The sequence below is a fragment of the Ruditapes philippinarum genome, unplaced genomic scaffold (genome assembly GCF_026571515.1).
Source record: "Ruditapes philippinarum isolate M1 unplaced genomic scaffold, ASM2657151v2 ctg4743_1_1_1_1, whole genome shotgun sequence".
Lineage (NCBI taxonomy): Eukaryota > Metazoa > Mollusca > Bivalvia > Venerida > Veneridae > Ruditapes > Ruditapes philippinarum.
Window position 1 is genome coordinate 359,922 of NW_026857404.1, and position 20,397 is coordinate 380,318.

Consider the following 20,397-nt stretch of genomic DNA (forward strand, 5'->3'; position numbering starts at 1 on the left):
AGGGCCTTTCTGAGACGCACACAGGTCACAGGTTTTGCACCAACTTTTCACATCTTTGGATAATCCAAACCAAAAGAACCGCTGCTTTACTTTCAGCTTAGTTTTACGTGCCCCTAAGTGACCTCCTATAGGTCTATTGTGTAGCTCCAATAACACCTCATTGACTAACACTCTAGGCAACACCACTAGGTACTTAATAGATTTCCCATCAATTTCTTCCCAAAGATGGTATAAAACTCCGTTTTCTATCTTTAATGAATCATACCGATTCCAATAATATTTCAACTCCACCGATCTTGGAGATACTTCAGACCATTTAGGTTTTTCATTATTTTGTAACCACATCTTTATAGTATTTATATTTTCGTCTTTATCTTGGACATCTGCAATAGATTTGCCATTCAACGAAATTAGGATTTCTCTAACTGGTGTGTTACTAACATCAGTATTATTCCAACATGTGGGGATCTTAGACTTTATGTCACCCATACCACATGTGTCATTAGGAATATTCCTTTGATGTTCATTTACTATCTCAGACCTATGACTTTCACATTCTGTTGATACTTCACTATCATCAGCAACAGTTTCAATGACCTGCATGTTTACACTCTTGCTGACTTTCTGAAGCCCAACAACCTGCTCTTGATCTTGGATCACATCAACAGCTTGGTGAAAAGCATCGTCATGCCCACCTTCTAATTGCAAATCAATATCACCCAAGATTTCAGAACCCTTTCTACTACTTCTATTAAGCAGTTCTTTCTCTTGTTCTAATGAGTTCTGACAAGCATTAACTTCAACATTAAATGTTGTGCTTATCCCCTCTTCTAGCCTATCTTTCATATCCAAACCTAATTCGTATACTGGCTTTGTATATCTGAACTCTGCTTTATCACAGTAAGTACATCCACTATGACTACAAGGTCGTCTGGACAACGCATCAGCATTTGAATGAATACGACCAGCTCTATGTTTTATCTCATAGTCATAAATCGACAACGTCTCTAGCCATCTGGCCACTTGGCCTTCTGGCTGTTTAAAATTGGTTAACCACCTTAAAGCGCCATGGTCGCTCCTTACTATAAAATGACGTCCAAACAAGTAATGGTGATAATGTTTCACTGAACATATCACGGCAAGAAGCTCTCTTCTGGTTACACAATACCGTCTTTCTTCTTTCGAAAGACATTTACTAAAATATGAAATAACTTTTTCTTCACCATCTTGCATCTGCTGCAATACAGAGCCAATACCAACCCCACTTGCATCAGCGTCTAAGATATATATACCATCAGACTTTGGATATGACAACACTGGAGCATTTATCAATCCAAGTTTTAGATTTTGAAATGAGGTTTCACAAGCCTCTGACCATTGAAATCGTTCACCTTTTTCAGTCAATTTGTGCAATGGTTTAGCAATTGACGAAAAGCATTTTACAAATTTTCTATAGTAAGAACACAGTCCTAAGAAACTACGCACCTCACGTACGTTTCTTGGTGTTTTCCAGTTTTGTACATCTTCAATTTTTCGGGGATCAGTTGCAATTCCTTTTGAACTGATTAAGTGACCAAGGAACCTAACTTGTTTTTGAAATAAAATACACTTTTCTGGGCTTAGTTTTAAATTTGCATTTTTCATGCGTGTGAATATAGCATCAAGACTTGATAGATGATCTTCAAATGTTTTAGAATAGCATATTATATCATCAAGATATACTAAACATTGGTTCCAAGTAAGACCTGCTAAGACTCTTTCCATTAGTCTCTCAAATGTCGCAGGGGAGTTACATAAACCAAATGGCATTACTGTAAACTGCCATAAACCTACACCTTGTACTGAGAATGCTGTTTTATGTTTATCAGTGTTTGACATTCCGACCTGCCAAAATCCAGATTTGCAGTCAAGAGTACTAAACCAGACAGACCAAGATAAAGCATCTAAAGTATCATCAATTCTTGGTAATGGTTGACTATCTTTAACAGTACATTCATTTAATTTGCGAAAATCGCAACAAAATCTTATTGCACCGTTTGGTTTCGTAACCATGACCACAGGACTACTCCAGGGACTTGTGGAAGGCTCTATAATACCTTTGTCAGCCATTTCCTTAATTTCTTTTTCCGCGGCTAAACGTTTTGCAAGGGGAACCCTATAACGAGCTTGTTTTATTGGTCTAGCATTTCCTGTTTCTATTGTGTGCTCAACAATATGTGTTCTTCCAATATCACCAGAATCTCGAGAGAACACATTGTGATGTTTAATCAAAAGATTCTTAACCTTTTCTGCCTCGGCATTTGTTAAATTTTCAACGGCCTTCTCTAAGACATCTTTTAAATGAATTGGTATCTTTGTAGCATTACTCTCACAGACACCTACTGTTTCCACGTTAACAATATCTGGTTGCATCACAGCTTCATAAAATGCAGCCACGGTATTTTTATAAACTGTACAAGGCTCGGTATTTAAATTAACCATTCGTATTGGTATGTTTCCACTTTCAATATCAACAAGAGCTTTTGCGACCAAAAGACCACTCTTTTCAGATAATCTAGCATTTGGTTCAATAATTCCTACTGTATTACGAATAGTTGCATTAGATTTCCCTAACACTATTACTTCGGTTTCTGGTGGTATAATTGTATTTTCTTTTACCAAAATTCGACAACTCGTAGCTAACGCATTTTCATCTCTATGAAAGCAAGAGACATCTTCTCCATTAAGTATAATACTGTTCTTTGCAACATCAATCTTACATTGATTAGCTTTAAAGAAATCCATACCCAATATTCCATCACTTTTTATATCTGCCAGGAAAATATCCTGTTCGAAACATTGTGAACCTATTGTAATCATTGACTTAATTTTACCATAAAAAGGAGCCGTTTCACCAGTGGCAGTAGGAAGCGTCATGTTAATTGGTATTATTTCCGGCTTCTTGTCCTCCGAAATTTTATCATACAAACTTTTACGGAGAATTGTAACATTAGATCCTGTATCAACTAACAGAAATTTTAATATCATATAACTGAGCAGGCAAGAAAAATCCATCATCTTTCGTCAAATTTTTATTAGCATTTATTGTGTCTGATTTGGACCTCTGGCCAGTTTCGAATTTCGGTCCTTAAACTCGAGCCGCGCCCGTTTCCCGAGTAGTTATTTTGCTTAAATGCTTGGACCTTGTCTGGGCCTTTTTGAAATGATCTTCCTCGTCCTTGATAATTATGGGTCCTATCAACCCTGTTATCAAACCTATGCCCTATTTTGTTTGTTTCATTACCTCTATGAAATTGCTTTAGGTTGTTATTGTCATGAACTTGAGCTGTTAACATTTTCATTTGATAAGACAACTCATTTAATTTTCTGTCTGTTTGATTTACCTCAGGTGCAATATTTCTTACATGATTCCTACCACCCCTACTTTTATCAGCTTCCTTATGAGCATCTAACCTTACTGCAATTCGTTCTGCTTCATTAATAGACTTTGGGCCTACTTCTCTTAATCTCAATCGTATGTCCGTATCTGGTATAGCATCGACAAAATAATCTAATGCTAGTAAATCAACGACCTCAGATGTAGCACTCGGATAAGCCTTTCTAGTTAACTTCCTAACAGACTGTGCTAACTCTGGTATTGTTTCATTTCTACCAAGTGTTCTACTTTGTAGATGTGAGCGAAATATTTCTGCTTTGTGGACAGAACCATAACGATTTTGCAGTACATATACAATAGAATCAAAATCACGTCTTTTCTCGTTATCTAGCTCGCATAAGATCGCCGTGCACCCCCTACTATACTACTCGCAAGAAAAAGCGATTTAGTTGTATAACTCCAATTATTCAATTCAGCTACAATATTAAATTGAGCTAAATATTCGTCTAAATCATCAGACCCGTCATATGTCTGTGGTTTTAGTTTATTATGTGTTACGTCACTACCCTGGTATGGTCGTTGTCTATTAACATGTATACCATATGGTATTTGTAAGTTTGGTGTGTCACCACTCATACCCAACTGTGAATTTTGAATAACCATTTGTGGGCCATTATTATTAATGTCTTCACAGTTAGGAGTACTGTTTATAGGTCCTCGTCCAATACATACGTCATGGGGACCTGCCTTCTGTATAAAATTATCTTTTTGTAAAGTCACACTCTTACCACATTTAGGTTGTACGTTATCAATTTGATTTTGTAAATGGTCTAGCTTAGATTCGAACACTGACAATGAACTTCTTACTTCATTTTGAACTGACACAAAATTTTGATGTACTTGTGTGCTTAAATCAATAACTAATTTCTCTAAAGTATTGTGGTTATTTTCTCCATCTCCAGTGTTTTCTAAAATTACTCCCTCAGGTGGAATGAACGGACTTTCATTCTCAGTCTGCATTGAACTAACACCAGGTTCTGACTCACAATCGCTGTCTTCCATTTCGATTGAACTCTTTAACTGATTAAAAGTTACAATATCTGATTCCTCCATTTAATGCACAAGACCAAATTTACCACCGGTACCAGGTAAGATCACAATAGCACGTGCACAAACTAAATTAACAAGTCCTAAGTATGTTGTTCTTCCGATTATTTAAAGTGATATCCCACCGCTGCCACCAAATTTGTAGCGTTACCCCCCTGTTTAGGTAGCGATAATTTATAAGAGTTACAAAGAACACATGGGGGCAAACTACATGAGTTCGCCTGGGCCCGGCTTTTTGGTAAATTGATATTTACTGCCTGTCTGACAAGGAAAAACGGAGGCAATATAAAGTTTAACGATTAACTTTATTAAAGGAATTAAATCGTTATAACGAACAGCTAATAATATAACATCATATAGTTATTAAAATGTTTATTTGTATTTACGACAAATAGTAATATTGTGCACCCTAATTCTTTTAATTCATCTGAATAAATAGAACGAATTCTTTACGAGCACAAATCCTAAGATATCTGTATCAATTTTAATGTAGGAGTCTTCTAGGGAAGTTCACACTTTAATATTTTATCACCGAGAAACAAATACACTTAAATATTATATTCACCAATTTAATGGTTTCATACCACAAAGAAACTAGTAACAATTTTAGTTAGACTACGCCGTAAGATTTACCATTTTGTAGCTTTTACCATTTGGCGAATTTTACCAGTTGGTAAATGTTAGCAACTTCGACAATCCTCGTCACAGTTTATCAACATCTTTGACCAATTGTACACATTAATAAATTAGCACTTGAAATATACACAACATAGAGATTAGTTATGAAAAATACACGTTGGTTCAATGGTTTATAAATTTTCACCAACTGACAAGGTAAATTTAACGAACTTTACACTAAGAAATGGTTTTATTGGTAAACACAAGACTTAAACACTTTGAAACACTGGAGATGGAGACACTTAGGAATTACCACATTTTTATTTATTTTGTTGATTTAGGGAACTTTACCTCTTCTGTGCCCATAGTTATTTTACCAATAGAATTTATTTTCTCGTTGGTGAGCGACACACGGAATACCCTCGTCAATGGTATTCCGACAAAAATAACAATGCCGCTGTATTTTATATGAAAATTTCGTCAGATGTGACGTCATCAGCGATGACGTAGTAGGAAATGTAATGGCGGACATAAACCAGGAAGTAACTCAAAAATCACTATTCTTCTCTGGATTTTGAACTTATAAAAGCACTTTGAATGTTTTGAAAGGTACACTTTGTGAAAATAACAGTTATATTATTGATATTTATCAATAATTTTTATTACCATTTAAGAATATATGAATAAGACACGATTATCTGCTGAAATAAATAGCGGCGAATTCAAGCGTAAAAATACGTCACTTTTAAAGCGTAGATTAGGGTGCACAGTAATTATTTCCTGAAAACAACATGAACTGTCAACACATATTACAAATACATCATGAACAGTTTTTATAGTACTACAATATTATACATAGTACATTTAAAATACATATCAATATTTCTAAGGAAAAGAAAGTGGGTGGGGTAATGTAAATATTAATTTTACATTGAGGTGCGATCGTTACAGCACCCTTTGATTTTGAAAATCGCCCCCTTTTTTGAAATAGAGGGGGGAAAATCACCCCTATTGTTCAATTCCTAGAATAGACACTGTTAAGGTTATTTTTAAGGTTAAGACTATGTCAACGGTCAGAAGGATTTTTACTATAATTAGCTTGTCTGCTAAAACGCCTGTCATTTGAAGCATGTAGAATACATAACTTAGCAATGCACTGGCTTAGTAACCTCAAATTTGGCAGGAAGGTTGTCCTTGAGATCTTAATGTCCACTGTTGATTCTGACAAAGTGGTATGCGGGGGTATTCATGCCATATGACAGTGGCAGTTCTAGTTGATAATAAATACTTTAAAGAAATTTAGATTATAAAAAAAGACTGCCCCTCTATAAGAATTGTCAGTATCATGCTTATACATTCTTAAATGATATAATTTATACAAAAAGAATGTTGATTATTATACCCCCGCACAACAAAGTTGTAAGGGGGGTATACTGGAATCAGCTCGTCCGTCCGGCCGTCCGTCCAGCTGTCCGTCGGTTTTTTCTTGTCCGCCCAATAACTTAAGATTCCTTTGACCCTTAGTCTTCATATTTGGCATGGAGGTTAGTCATAATTAGTAAATGACCCCTATTGATTTTGAGGTCACTAGGTCAAAGGTCAAGGTCACAGGGGCCTTAAATAACTTAAAATTCCTTTGACCTACAGTCGTCATATTTGGCATGGAGGTTAGTCATGATTAGTAGATGACCCCTTTTGATTTTGAGGTCACCAGGTCAAAGGTCAAGGTCACAGGGGCTTTCAATTCAAAAAGCTTGTCCGCCCAATAACTTAAGATTCCTTTGACCCACAGTCTTCATATTTGGCATGGAGGCTAGTCATGATAAGTAGATGACCCCTATTGACTTTGAGGTCAAAGGTCAAGGTCACAGGGGCCTTGACTTCAAAAAGCTTGTTAGCCCAATAACTTAAGATTCCTTTGACCCACAGTCTTCATGTTTGGCATGGAGGCTAGTCATGATAAGTAGATGACCCCTATTGACTTTGAGGTCACCAGGTCAAAGGTCAAGGTCACAGGGGCCTTGACTTCAAAAAGCTTGTTAGCCCAATAACTTAAGATTCCTTTGACCCACAGTCTTCATGTTTGGCATGGAGGTAAGTCATGATTAGTAGATGACCCCTATTGACTTTGAGGTCAAAGGTCAAGGTAACAGGGGCCTTCACTTCAAAAAGCTTGTCCGCCCAATAACTTAAGATTCCTTTGACCCACAGTCTTCATGTTTGGCATGGAGGTTTGTCATGATTAGTAAATGACCCCTATTGATTTTGAGGTCACCAGGTCAAAGGTCAAGGTAACAGGGGCCTTCACTTCAAAAAGCTTGTCCGCCCAATAACTTAAGATTCCTTTGACCCACAGTCTTCATTTTTGGCATGGAGGTTTGTCATGATTAGTAAATGACCCCTATTGATTTTGAGGTCACTAGGTCAAAGGTCAAGGTCACAGGGGCCTTAAATAACTTAAAATTCCTTTGACCTACAGTCGTCATATTTGGCATGGGGGTTAGTCATGATTAGTAGATGACCCCTATTGATTTTGAGGTCACCAGGTCAAAGGTCAAGGTCGCAGGGGCTTTCAATTCAAAAAGCTTGTCCGCCCAATAACTTAAGATTCCTTTGACCCAGTCTTCATATTTGGCATGGAGGCTAGTCATGATAAGTAGATGACCCCTATTGACTTTGAGGTCACCAGGTCAAAGGTCAAGGTCACAGGGGCCTTGACTTCAAAAAGCTTGTTAGCCCAATAACTTAAGATTCCTTTGACCCACAGTCTTCATGTTTGGCATGGAGGCTAGTCATGATAAGTAGATGACCCCTATTGACTTTGAGGTCACCAGGTCAAAGGTCAAGGTAACAGGGGCCTTCACTTCAAAAAGCTTGTCCGCCCAATAACTTAAGATTCCTTTGACCCACAGTCTTCATGTTTGGCATGGAGGTTTGTCATGATTAGTAAATGACCCCTATTGATTTTCAGGTCAAAGGTCAAGGTCACAGTGGCCTTGACTTCAAAAAGCTTGTCCACCCAATAACTTAAGATTCCTTTGACCCACAGTCTTCATATTTGGCATGGAGGCTAGTCATGATAAGTAGATGACCCCTATTGATTTTGAGGTCACCAGGTCAAAGGTCCAGGGTTCCCACGCTGTCCGGGAAAACGGGAAATGTCCGTGAATTTGAAAACACTAGCTCCCGGCCTTGAAAAGTCCGGGAATTAGTGTTGATACAGAAAAAAGTCCGGGAAGGTACGGGAATTAGTCTGGAAAAGGGGCGGTAAATCAAACAACCAAAATGGCGGTCTTAGCACAGTATATATTGATTTCCGCATCTTGAATGTTGATGATTTTTTTCGATTTACAAGTGTTTTAAGAGGCCAATTTTGACATTTATGAGATTTAACATTTATTTTCTGGTTAGTATGGCGGTTTTGTTTGGAAAATCTTATAAGACAGTCACAAATCGACCTCAAGTTTGCTTGATTGGCCTGTGCTCAAAGCACATGAAAAAGATGAAAGCTCACAGGTATGGTTGTTTCCTTGGGCAATGTTTTTTATCCTAATTGCTCACAACCATGCTAAAAGCCAAAGGTATATCAATATAAAATTAACAATAGTATTACATTTACATACATGAACTATTGTAAAGGCAGACTGCACAGCCAATTGGCCACACGGGTAGCACAAAATACCTAAGTATAGCCAATATATACTAAAAATAATGTGTTGTACTAATAAAATTGTGTTTTAATCATGAATACAATATACAATTTCACTAAGACGTAATCAAACATACCCAAATATACATTTTTGAACACCGCCCCCCTCCTGTAGCACTGACTTAAGCAGAATACAACATTTAAACATGAAAGTTGTGAAATTTTGAATGTCAAATCACCTGCAGGCAGTTTTCATAATTATACCCTTCAGTGTGACATGCTTTTGCCATTCTTTGAAGCCTTTAAGTGGACTGAGGTCAAATGTGTGGTAACTTATTTAATAAGTACTATGAATATCTGGTCAAAAAGTGATCCCTTGAAAGCATTAAAAACAGCAAAATTACATGAAAATGGCACACAACCTGCAAAAACAGTTGTACAAAACAAAGTACATTTCATTATTTATAGACACTGAATGTATTTCTTAGATAGAGTTAGATTTATGTCACGAACTATATTTATTATATTGGTGTTGCTAAACAGTACCATGAACATATTCAAAGGACAAAAAAAATCAAATAGCTTGAAATTTTATCTTCTAAAAAGTCCTTAAAAAATCAAAAAAGGTCCTTGATAAGTCCTGGAAAAGTCCTTAAATTTTCAAAATATCTAAGAGTGGGAACCCTGAAGGTCAAGGTCACAGGGGTCTTGACTTCAAAAAGCTTGTCCGCCCAATAACTTAAGATTCCTTTGACCCACAGTCTTCATATTTGGCATGGAGGTTAGTTTCAATTCTTTGTTTTTAGCTCACCTGAGCACAAAGTGCTCAAGGGTGAGCTTTTGTCATCACTCTGCGTCCGTCGTGCGTTGTGCGTCCATCAAAAAAAGGCATCAAACTTTTTAAACAACATCTCGGACTCCTCCTAAATCACATGGCCAATTGCAACCAAACTTCACAGGAATGTTCCTTTAATGGTCACCTTTGAAAATTGTTCAAAGAATTTAATTCCATGCAGAACTCTGGTTGCCATGGCAACCAAAAGAAAAAACTTTAAATATCTTCTTCTAAATTCTAAAAAACCCAAAGAGCTACAGCTTAGATATTTGGCATGAAACATGTTCTAATGTATGTCTATATAGTTTGTTCAAATAAGAGCCCTGGGGTCAAAATTGGCCCCGCCCTTTGGGACATTGATTTGCCTTATATGTGTATATTAAAAATCTTTTTCGAAAAAAACCCGAATAGCTAGAGTGTAAATATTTAGCATGAAACATCTTCTAGTAAGTGTCTACAAAAATTGTTCAAATAAAAGCCCTGGGGTCAAAACTGGCCCTGCCCCAGGGGTGTCATTATTTTTAAATATATGTGTACAGAAAAAACATTAAAAAATTTTCTTTTAAAAAATCCAACGAGCTAGACCTTAGATGTTTAGCATGAAACATCTTTTAATGGGTGTCTACCAAGTTTGTTCAAATAAAAGCCCTGGTTTTTTGGTCGGGTTGCACTGGTGCAAACCCGGGTTATAGTATGGTGAATGTTGGGCGGCGGGCGGGCGGGGGAAAAACTTTTGTAACAGTTTTCTCAGCAACTACTTATCACAGCCTTTTGATATTTGGTATACAGCATCAACACATGGTCCCATACTGTGGGATTCGATATCAGGTCTGTTGCTAATCTACTTCCTGTTTGCCGACCTAGTTAAATTTTCAGCATTAATGGTCCATAGTAGGAAATTTTCGTAACAGTTTTCTCAGCAACTACTTATCACAGCCTTTTGATATTTGGTATACAGCATCAACACATGGTCCCATACTGTGGGATTTGATTTCAGGTCTGTTGCTAATCTACTTCCTGTTTGCCGACCTAGTTAAATTTTCAACATTAATGGTCAATGGTAGGAAATTTCCTAACAGTTTTCTCAGCAGCTACTTATCACAGCCTCTTGATATTTGGTATACAGCATCAACACATAGTCCCATACTGTGGGATTCGATTTCAGGTCTGTCCTTCAAAAAAACTTCCTGTTTGCCGACTTAGTTAAATTTTCTACATTAATGCTCAATGGAAGGAAATTTTCGTAACAGTTTTCTCAGCAACTACTTATCACAGCCTCTTGATATTTGGCATACAGCATTAACATATGGTTCCATACTGATGGATTCGATTTCAGGTCTCTCGCTCATCCACTTCCTGTTTGCCGACTTAGTTAAATTTTCAACATTAATGGTCAATAGTAAGAAATTTCTGTAACAGTTTTCTCAGCAACTACTTATCATAGCCTTTTGATAGTTTGTATACAGCATCAACACATGGTCTCATATGTGGGATTCGATTTCAGGTCTGTCGCTCATCCACTTCCTGTTTGCCGACTTAGTTAAATTTTCTACATTTATGGTCAATGGTAGGAAATTTTCGTAACAGTTTTCTTGGCAACTACTTTTCACAGCCTTTTGATATTTGATATACAGCATTATCACATGGTCCCATACAGTGGGATTTGATTTCAGGTCTGTTGCTCATCCACTTCCTGTTTGCCGACTTAGTTAAATTTTGACATAATTAATGATCAATAGATTGTAGGAAATTTTCATAACAGTTTTTGTCAGCAACTACTTACCACAGCTTCTTGATATGTGGTTCACAGCATTGACATGTGGTCCCATATTGTGGGATTCCATTTCAGGTCTGATGCTCATTCTTTTTCGGTTTACCAACTAAGTTAAATTTTCAACATCAATGGTCAAGACAGTGGTAGAAAAAATTTAAGTAACATCACAGCCTCATGATATTTTGTATACATATGCAACCCGGCCTTTTCTGTCTTTGACCCATTTTTACATGTTATAATCATAATTGAACGATCAGTATTAATGCATTTAACTTTTCAATAGGGCCGGGAATTATATTCGAATATTCGAAACACTACCGAATATTCGAACATTGAAAAACGAATACGAATATTCGAAAAAAAAAGGAGAAATGTTTCATTTTTTGTCATTACATTCAAATTTCAATTCAGATCGTAAATTAAACCTTTGCCCTTTCCTTCACCAGGTGTTCAAATGTTTGTATGACGCGTGTCAACAATTATCGCCAATTAACTGTGAAAACTTTGGGGTATAGTTGATCACAAGGGCACCCGTTTCACAGTTTGCAATTTACCTGTTGAACAGTTTATAATGTAAATTTTTCCGATTTTATTTTTCCGATTTAATTATCTTATTTATTGTTTTCTGTGTTAAAATCTTTCCGATTAATCAATAATTGTCTTAAATTTTGTGAATAAGAATAAATTGGCACGCATTATTCGGTGCGTTATGAAAGCATATGAAGTGTCTAAATTCTGTCAGAATATATTTATTCCGTAGACATTAGACTCCGTGTGATATTTACCTCGTTATAGCTAAACTTATCTTGAGAATATTTTAAACTTTATCTAAAATTATAAATAAAAAATATTTAATACAAGACTAGTTAAGTTTCAATATCATTATGTGTCTTTGGGGATAAATGGCTACGATGATTCATATTACTGTCAGTCAAGTCACGTGAGTTACCTCCCTTTAATAAGACAGCGGTCGGGTTTACTGAACAAAAGGCAATCAAATTATGAATTTATTTCAAAAGTAAACATATATCTCGATTTACAATATATAAATTAAAAAAAACTTTGACATAGCAATAAAGGTCTTTTTAATCGCCGATTATTCCAAGCATTTTAAAGTAGTATAGTATTCGACGCAATCAATTTCGGATACGTATACGTCAAAGAGAAATATTGGAACAAATGTTGTAAAAACGAATATTCGAATATATTCGAATATGGAAAACGAATATTCGAACATCGAATTCCTTATTCGTTCCCAGCCCTACTTTTCAATAAGCAAACATTCTATGCGGCCTGCATAGTTTTATCCCCCATTTACGTCACATCCGGTAAGGGAAGTAACTCTTCCCTGACTGTTATCACTTAAATGAAAGGGTCTATATTTTGACAGGAAAGCAGTACAGTAAGATTACCTTATTTTTATATTCTATTTTACAATCAGGAAATAGACCTGAAGTTTCGCCCTCCACAGGTTGAACAAAGTAGTGCAACTTCATCATTTAATTGTACAAAAAAGGCGGTTACGGAGTCAGAGAATTATACATGTATTGATCTCACTGAAGACAGTCCGAGTGACTCAACCGTTGGAAGATCTAAAGATGTCATTAGGCTTAGAAATAAAAGAATAAAAGTAAGTCCCCTTTTACAGGATAGTGTTTTACCTATTTTGTGATAAAAGTCTATGCATTTACAGTTTCTTTCTCAAGCATTTTATTGTGTCGCCTCTACAGCGACATATAGGGATCACTTCTCAGTCGTCTGTCCGTCCGTCTGTCCGTCCGTCACAAACTTGTCCGGACTACTTCTCACAAACTACTGGTGCAATTTCATCCAAACTTTACAGGAATGATCAGTACCAAGTCTATTTGTGCATATTGTCAGCAAATTCCGGTTCAATGAATTTTGTAAGAGTTATGGCCCTTTAATAATTTTCATCTTTAAAGTTTGTCCGAACTACTTCTCTTATACCACTAATGCAATTTCAATGAAACTTTACAGGATTGATCTGTAGCTCAAGTCCTTGCGCATATTGCACGGGTTTTCCGGTTGAATGATATTTGGCCGAGTTATGGCCCTTTGATAAAAAGTTTTTTTTTTCTGTGTGTTGCCAGATACACAAAAGCTTGTCCAGACTACTCCTCATAAACTACTGGGACAATTTCATCCTAACTTTACAGGAGTTTATGTCGCCACTACCCGATCACTTCTCAGTCACAAAACTTGTTTTAACATGAAATTGGCCATCATGAGGTGACACATGTGATCACTGATCGCTCGTTTTGTTATAAAATCTTGCTTATGCAAGAACTACATCAGAACTTAGTACATGTTTTTGACTACATGTATTGATTAAGGCTGTTATTAAAGATCATTTCTTAAGTTTTGCATATATATAAGTCTTATAATGCAGGGAGATAGTTGTAGGTCATGGCTGACTATATGGCCTTAGGTTATAAATTAGTGAAGACCTTACTCATTAACTTTCTGAAATTGGGAGTGATGATAGCATTGTAACCATGCAGACAGGCTAGCATGCACATCCATATAGTAAATGACAAGGTTCAAGGTCTTTTAATGTCGCCTCTACGGAGTAGTGGCGACATATAGGGATCACTTCTCCGTCATCTGTCCGTCCGTCTATCTGTCTGTCCGTCCGTCCGTCCATCACAAAACTTGTCCGGACTACTGCTCATAAACTACTGGTGCAATTTCATCCAAACTTTACAGGAATGATCAGTACCAAGTCTATTTGTGCATATTGTCAGCATTTTCTGGTTCAGTGATTTTTGTCATTGTTATGGCCCTTTAATAATTTTTAAGTTTGTCCGGACTACTTCTCTTATACCACTAATGCAATTTCAATGAAACTTTACAGGATTGATCCATAGCTCAAGTCCTTGCGCATATTGCACGGGTTTTTCGGTTAAATGATTTTTGGCCGAGTTATGGCCCTTTGACAAAAAGGAGTTTTTTTCTGTGTGTTGCCAGATACACAAAAGCTTGTCCGAACTACTCCTCATAAACTACTGGTGCAATTTCATCCAAACTTTACAGGAATGATCAGTACCAAGTCTAGTTGTGCATATTGTCAGCATTTTCCGGTTCAATGATTTTTGTCAGAGTTATGGCCCTTTAATAATTTTTATTTTTAAAGTTTGTCCGAACTACTTCTCTTATACCACTAATGCAATTTCAATGAAACTTTACAGGATTGATCTGTAGCTCAAGTCCTTGCGCATATTGCACGGGTTTTCCGGTTGAATGATATTTGGCCGAGTTATGGCCCTTTGATAAAAAGGTCTTTTTTTCTGTGTGTTGCCAGATACGCAAAAGCTTGTCTGGACTACTCCTCATAAACTACTGGTGCAATTTTATCCAAACTTTACAGGAATGATCAGTACCAAGTCTTGTTGTGCACTGTCCGTCTGTCTGTCTGTCTGTCACAAAATTTGTCCCAACATGAAATTGGCCATCATGAGGTGACACATGTGATTACTGATCGCTCTTGTTTCCTCTTTAGGGTCTTAATGACCCGATCATTAGAATTTTTTTTACAAAAATTGGGAAAATTACATTGCAATGAAAAATATCAATAGAATAAAAAAATTCATTAAAAATCTACCAAAATAACACCGTACTAACGCCCTTTCGTAATTAAGGTTTTGGAATTATTTTGGGAGAGCTGTTGTTTTTGCCTGTCTGCATTCATCTTGTCCTGTTTGGCTGACCAGTTTTCAATGAAAATAAAATCACAGGAGTGATCAGAACCATCTGTAGTTGTGAATATAATTTGCCAGCATGTTCTGCTTCACACCAAGACCTATAAATAAAAAAATTCTGTCTGACTTTCATGCAGCCCCCCCCGGTTAAATCAATAGGTAGAGCGTTGGACTGTGAATCGAGCGACCTTGGTTCGATTCCCGGACAGCACAGGTCACTTTTGTTGGGATTGATCATGAAATCTTTTCTACGGTCATCCGCATTATACCTCTGCTCTGGTATGTAGAGAAGTTCAGTTCCTTGCGAAAGTGAAGGCAACTAGTACTGGTAAACTGATTGACAGCCTGCCCAGGAACGATGCGGTGGTTGAACTGTGCTCTGCTGAATTCAATGTTGCTTATTGCAATGATCCGGAGTGAAAACAATCAACACCACCACTAGAGGTGCAACGATACCTTTCGATGCATCGAAAACCGGTTTTATGAGCGCCGATTCGATTCCCGATACCAACTGTAACATTTTCGATTCGATTCCACACCCACAAATAAACATGGAAAAAAGTGAGAGTTTTAGTCTTTCCCTTCACGCTTCATCACGTTACATAGGATTGGCCAGTTAAAACTCGGTCATCCAATCAGTGGGCGCGTAATGTTTTATTTTCGGCAAACAAGTATAAATGGCTACCAACATCAATGTTGATAAAATAAAATTAAAAAATCTTCCTAAAAAATTAAAATCAAAAAAGTTTGGGAACATTTTGGGTTTCGGGAAGGCCAGGACACGGATAAAGCTACTTGCAAAATATGCTTTACGGACGTGTCATATCCAAAGTCCTGCAGTACGTCTAATTTAATGCAACATATGAAACGAAAACACGAACACGATCATGGATGTGGACTTGTTTTGTAAGCTTTATCCGTGTCCTGGCCTTCTTAAAATAAGTTTGATTAGTACTACAGTAAGTAGGCATATTTGGGATTGATGATTATTTCTTTAGTCAAGTGTGAAAAAAAGTGATTATTTCATGAATTTCATTTTTTCTGTATTGTTTACTAGACTAAGAAGTATTGTGTGACAACACTGGCATTACGATTGATTATTCATTTTACATATTATGGGAATTAATTTATAAACAGAATTTCTGAATATTCATTTTACATATTATGGGAATTATAAACAGAATATCTGAATATCAGTTCTGACAACCTTGTGAAACTTTGTTCATTATCATTTACTTTACAATTTACATACTTTGTTAAATTTCTAGTCAGTAGTCAGCAGAAGGTATCTGTGATAGTCATGTTACTGAGATTAATGATTATTTGCCTGATTAAAATTATTTTCCAAATAGACAAGAGCTTTTTATTCTCATAAACACAATTATTAAGTCAAATAAGTTTATATAATAGTTATATTACAACAGAAAAGCAAAGCACTAGGTTGAAGGCCACTCACTTTTGGAACAGACAAGCAGAATTATATACCAAAGATAAATTAGTAATAAAAAATGTATCGAATCGAAAAAAATCGAATCGAAGTGTCTAAAATCGAAATCGAATCGAACATTTGGTGTATCGTTGCAGCCCTAACCACCACCACCACCAACTTTCATGCATGTGGAATTTCAATGAAACTATACAGATTTTTCTGGTTGATTTTTTAAAAATTATACCTATATATGATTGCTACTTAATAGTACCTCCCTTTTAAAATGTGGCATTTAAGAACCACAACAAGACTAGAGGTGCAATTTATAATGATTCACTCCGATGCATTGAATGTTTTGTTGGCACCATCTCGAAAATCACTGTTTCTGTAAAAGCAAGATTTATATTTATGATCTTGCATTAAAATACATTAATCAATATTTGAATTTACATCAAAAGTGTTATATTGACCATTGTTTTATCCTTTCCAATGATTTTGACACCAAACTGAAAGGATTTTGATGAGTATTTTTGTAAATATTGACTTTTGACTTTTGACATAAAATGTGTAAAATGAATGTGTTTTTCTTCAACCTGATTAAATTATGAGTCTTTAAAATATTTGTACATTCTTAAAAATCTTTGGTGAACATACATGTTATAAGCAGATTATGGCAGCAGTAAAGCCTAATTTTAAGCAACATGTTCTCTTAAGCTTAAGCCCTGCAAAAGAATTCATCAAGTAATTTCAAAATTTATGAATGAATCATAGGCTTAAACCTAACCACTGCTGCCTGGCCAGCTTTTTATACATGTTTCAAGACTGTGCCCTTTAGAATTTTTGTCCTATCACAAGGGGCCGATATAAGGCCCATTCCCAATCAAGAATAGCTCTTTATTTACCCAAATTTCAATATAATATTCTCAACTGATGCCAATTAAATCAACATTTTTGAACAGTTTAGAATTTAGATTGAACTATTTAGATATTTTTCTTTAAAGTTGTGACAGGCTTTATATGATAATACATATATCATGTATATATATAAATAAACTAAAAAGCCATGTATAAGGTTGTTTTTCAACATTTTTAAATTTTTAAATTTAACAAAATGCTGCATATTTTTTCCCAATTTGAGTCAAGGGATTTTCCCCCAAATTACCCGGGAAAAGCCCAGTGTACCCTTAGTGTCAGAGGTACATTAGTAGAAACGTCACATGTTGTAACTCTAAAAATGTCTTCTACTGCAATTTACCTTAATTACTAAAAACATTATTGAATGGCTAATGCCTAACCTAAGCATTAAGAATTACTGTAGGAATGGCCAGACCAGAGACACTGGGTGTGAAATTCCAAACACCTTATATTAATTAATTCAAATAAATTGTATATTTGTCAAACAGCATTTAGTGCTCGCCAATTTTTTTAAGCCAATCACCGACGAGGATTTTTCAAATTTTCAGGTTTCAAATCTTAATACAGTCGACTCTCGTTATCTCGAAGTCATTGGGACCGTCCAAAAAATATCGAGATAACGAAATGTCGAGATAAACATATTAGGGTTAGAACAAGGCGAAACTGATTTTTACAAAAGACATGTGCATACCTTATGTCAAATAAACTATAATATCCCCATGTCTTGTTTTCATAGGCCTAGTCAATATTTAACAAAGTAACATAAGCGGATGTTTACCAGCGGAAATACGGGTGTCTGTGATAAAAACCTATAGTGAGGTTTACTCAGTAATACACCAATATAGTGAATCGGATATCGGATATGGTTGATCCGGATATCCTCCCGGGTTATTTATCGGGTCTTTCTCGAGATTGTTCCACCGCTGATTGATTTGGTGGTGATGTTGTGAAACAATATTGCAACGATAGCGTTTCTATACTTTCACTTTTTCATTTACATTTAAAGTCATAATAAATTGATACAGTGTTCGAATATTTAAAAAGAATGTAAAATTCACTCATTGTGGACATAAGTCAATCAACACGCTAAATAGATTAACTTTTATAAAAACAGCTAAACTTGTTACAAACATAATCGTCATTATGACACACGCTATTAATTGAGCAATTATCGTCTAGATTGTGTTTTTCACACGTCTGAAGGGAACAGACGAAGTCGAGATAAACAAAGGATAATAGTGTGGAAATAACTGTTGGGGCTGAAATTTTACATCGAGATACTGAAAATATCGAAATAGAAATATCGAGATAAACAAATATTTCCAATATAGATAAAGACGGAAGAAAATCGGGACTTTCAAAATTTCATCGAGATAACGAAATATCGAGAAAAGCGATGTCGAGATAACGATAGTTGACTGTAGAACAGATTTTATATAAACTGGACGTTTTATATTATAAAACGCAAGTGGGCGGAGCTAAGTTTCGAAGAGCGCTAAAGTGAAATATATGCATGTGCAGAGATCTTGAAGTTTACTCCTACTAATCAATATTTATGCATCATGTTTTTCCGTACACGCACATGTATATCGTCACTACGGCATAAAATTAAAAAAAGAGGTTCATTGAAATGATAACAGGCAAAATAACAGTAAAAATGTTTTATTACTTACGGAACCAGTATCATTTCATAATTTCCAAATAAAAAGTTCACTTATTCCAACAAAGTATGTAGGCCTATGTAATATTTCTTACTTTTTATGTAAATATTACAGCCCGTGCCGCTGCAAAACCGAAAGTAGGGTGTTTTTATTAATTTTACATTTATTTTTGACAATATACTGCCATTTGTCCGAATATGATATGTATATGAACATAATAAACATGTATGCTGCATATATAATCAAGCTACAGGTTCATTTCAGCCCGAAAAATAGGTCGAGGTGACGGGCGAGGCAAGACATGTCTACTTTTTGTAGCTTATTGTGAAGTTGCAGTACATGAAAATCGGGCACATGACATATCAGCACATAAATAAAACATTCTAGTGTTCCGTGGTCATACCTCCTTTTCTTATTACAATGAATTTTTACTGCATTGTTATCCATCGCTGATTTGTTTTTAGCAGAGAATGACCTGTGTATGTTCAAAGAGGGTACCGTTTGAGAATATTTCGCAGAGGGTACCGATATGGATATGCACTGTGATATTGTCTGATTTACCTAGACAGAATGCGGGAATAAGCTATGCAAAACACGTGACCCGAAAATGTGTACCGCTACCTCTTCCAAATATGGTTATACACATTTAGGCTATCGTGTGACGTCACGCAGTGTGTTGGGCGGAAAAAAATGGGCGGAGCACTAAGCCGGTTAGAGTGCATATTCTCCGCTCCTTTTTAGCTTTCTTATTTACGAAGAACACCCAATATGCACTCCAACCTATACATACACTCATATATCTATAAAACTTAATATAACTTTAAAAAAAGTTGAATGAAAAAAAATTATTATGTGAAAAAATGCCCTGAAAGGTCACTTTTTCCAAAAATAAATAATTACATGTATATGAAAAAAATGCTCTGAAAAGAATTTTTTCAGCAGGGTAAATGCATTAAATGAATTCAGCAGGTTAAGAATTACATACATGTATGAGCCGAAAAGTTATAGCATAATAATTGTAAATTAGAGCAAATAAGGTTTTATTTTTTAAGTTACCCAGAAAAAGAATTTGTATCCATCATATTTTTTATTTATTTCAGATTCAAATTCCAATGGCGCCAAGATCTTTTTATAGTCTTAGAAGTAAGTGTGCATTATGACAGTTCTTTTATTGCAAATATTTTGGACACTTAAATTAAGCTCATATTAAAGATTCTAATTGCAGATTTTAGATGAATTGACAGATTTCATAGATTTGTGGCAGTGAAGCCCATTTATATATAGCTTTAAAATTTAAAAATGACATAATAATTT

At 35.7% G+C, this 20,397-nt stretch overlaps 1 protein-coding gene across 3 annotated transcripts in view; it reads left to right on the plus strand.

Annotated features, from left to right (window-relative positions):
• LOC132749613 (uncharacterized) overlaps positions 1 to 20,397 on the plus strand; it is a 36,906-nt gene that overhangs the window by 6,445 nt on the left and 10,064 nt on the right. For all 3 annotated transcript variants that reach the window (XM_060739454.1, XM_060739453.1, XM_060739455.1), the window contains exons 2-3: positions 12,801 to 12,989; positions 20,184 to 20,226. In XM_060739454.1, the coding sequence (XP_060595437.1) occupies positions 12,801 to 12,989; positions 20,184 to 20,226 (232 nt within the window). The remainder of the gene's footprint in view (positions 1 to 12,800; positions 12,990 to 20,183; positions 20,227 to 20,397) is intronic.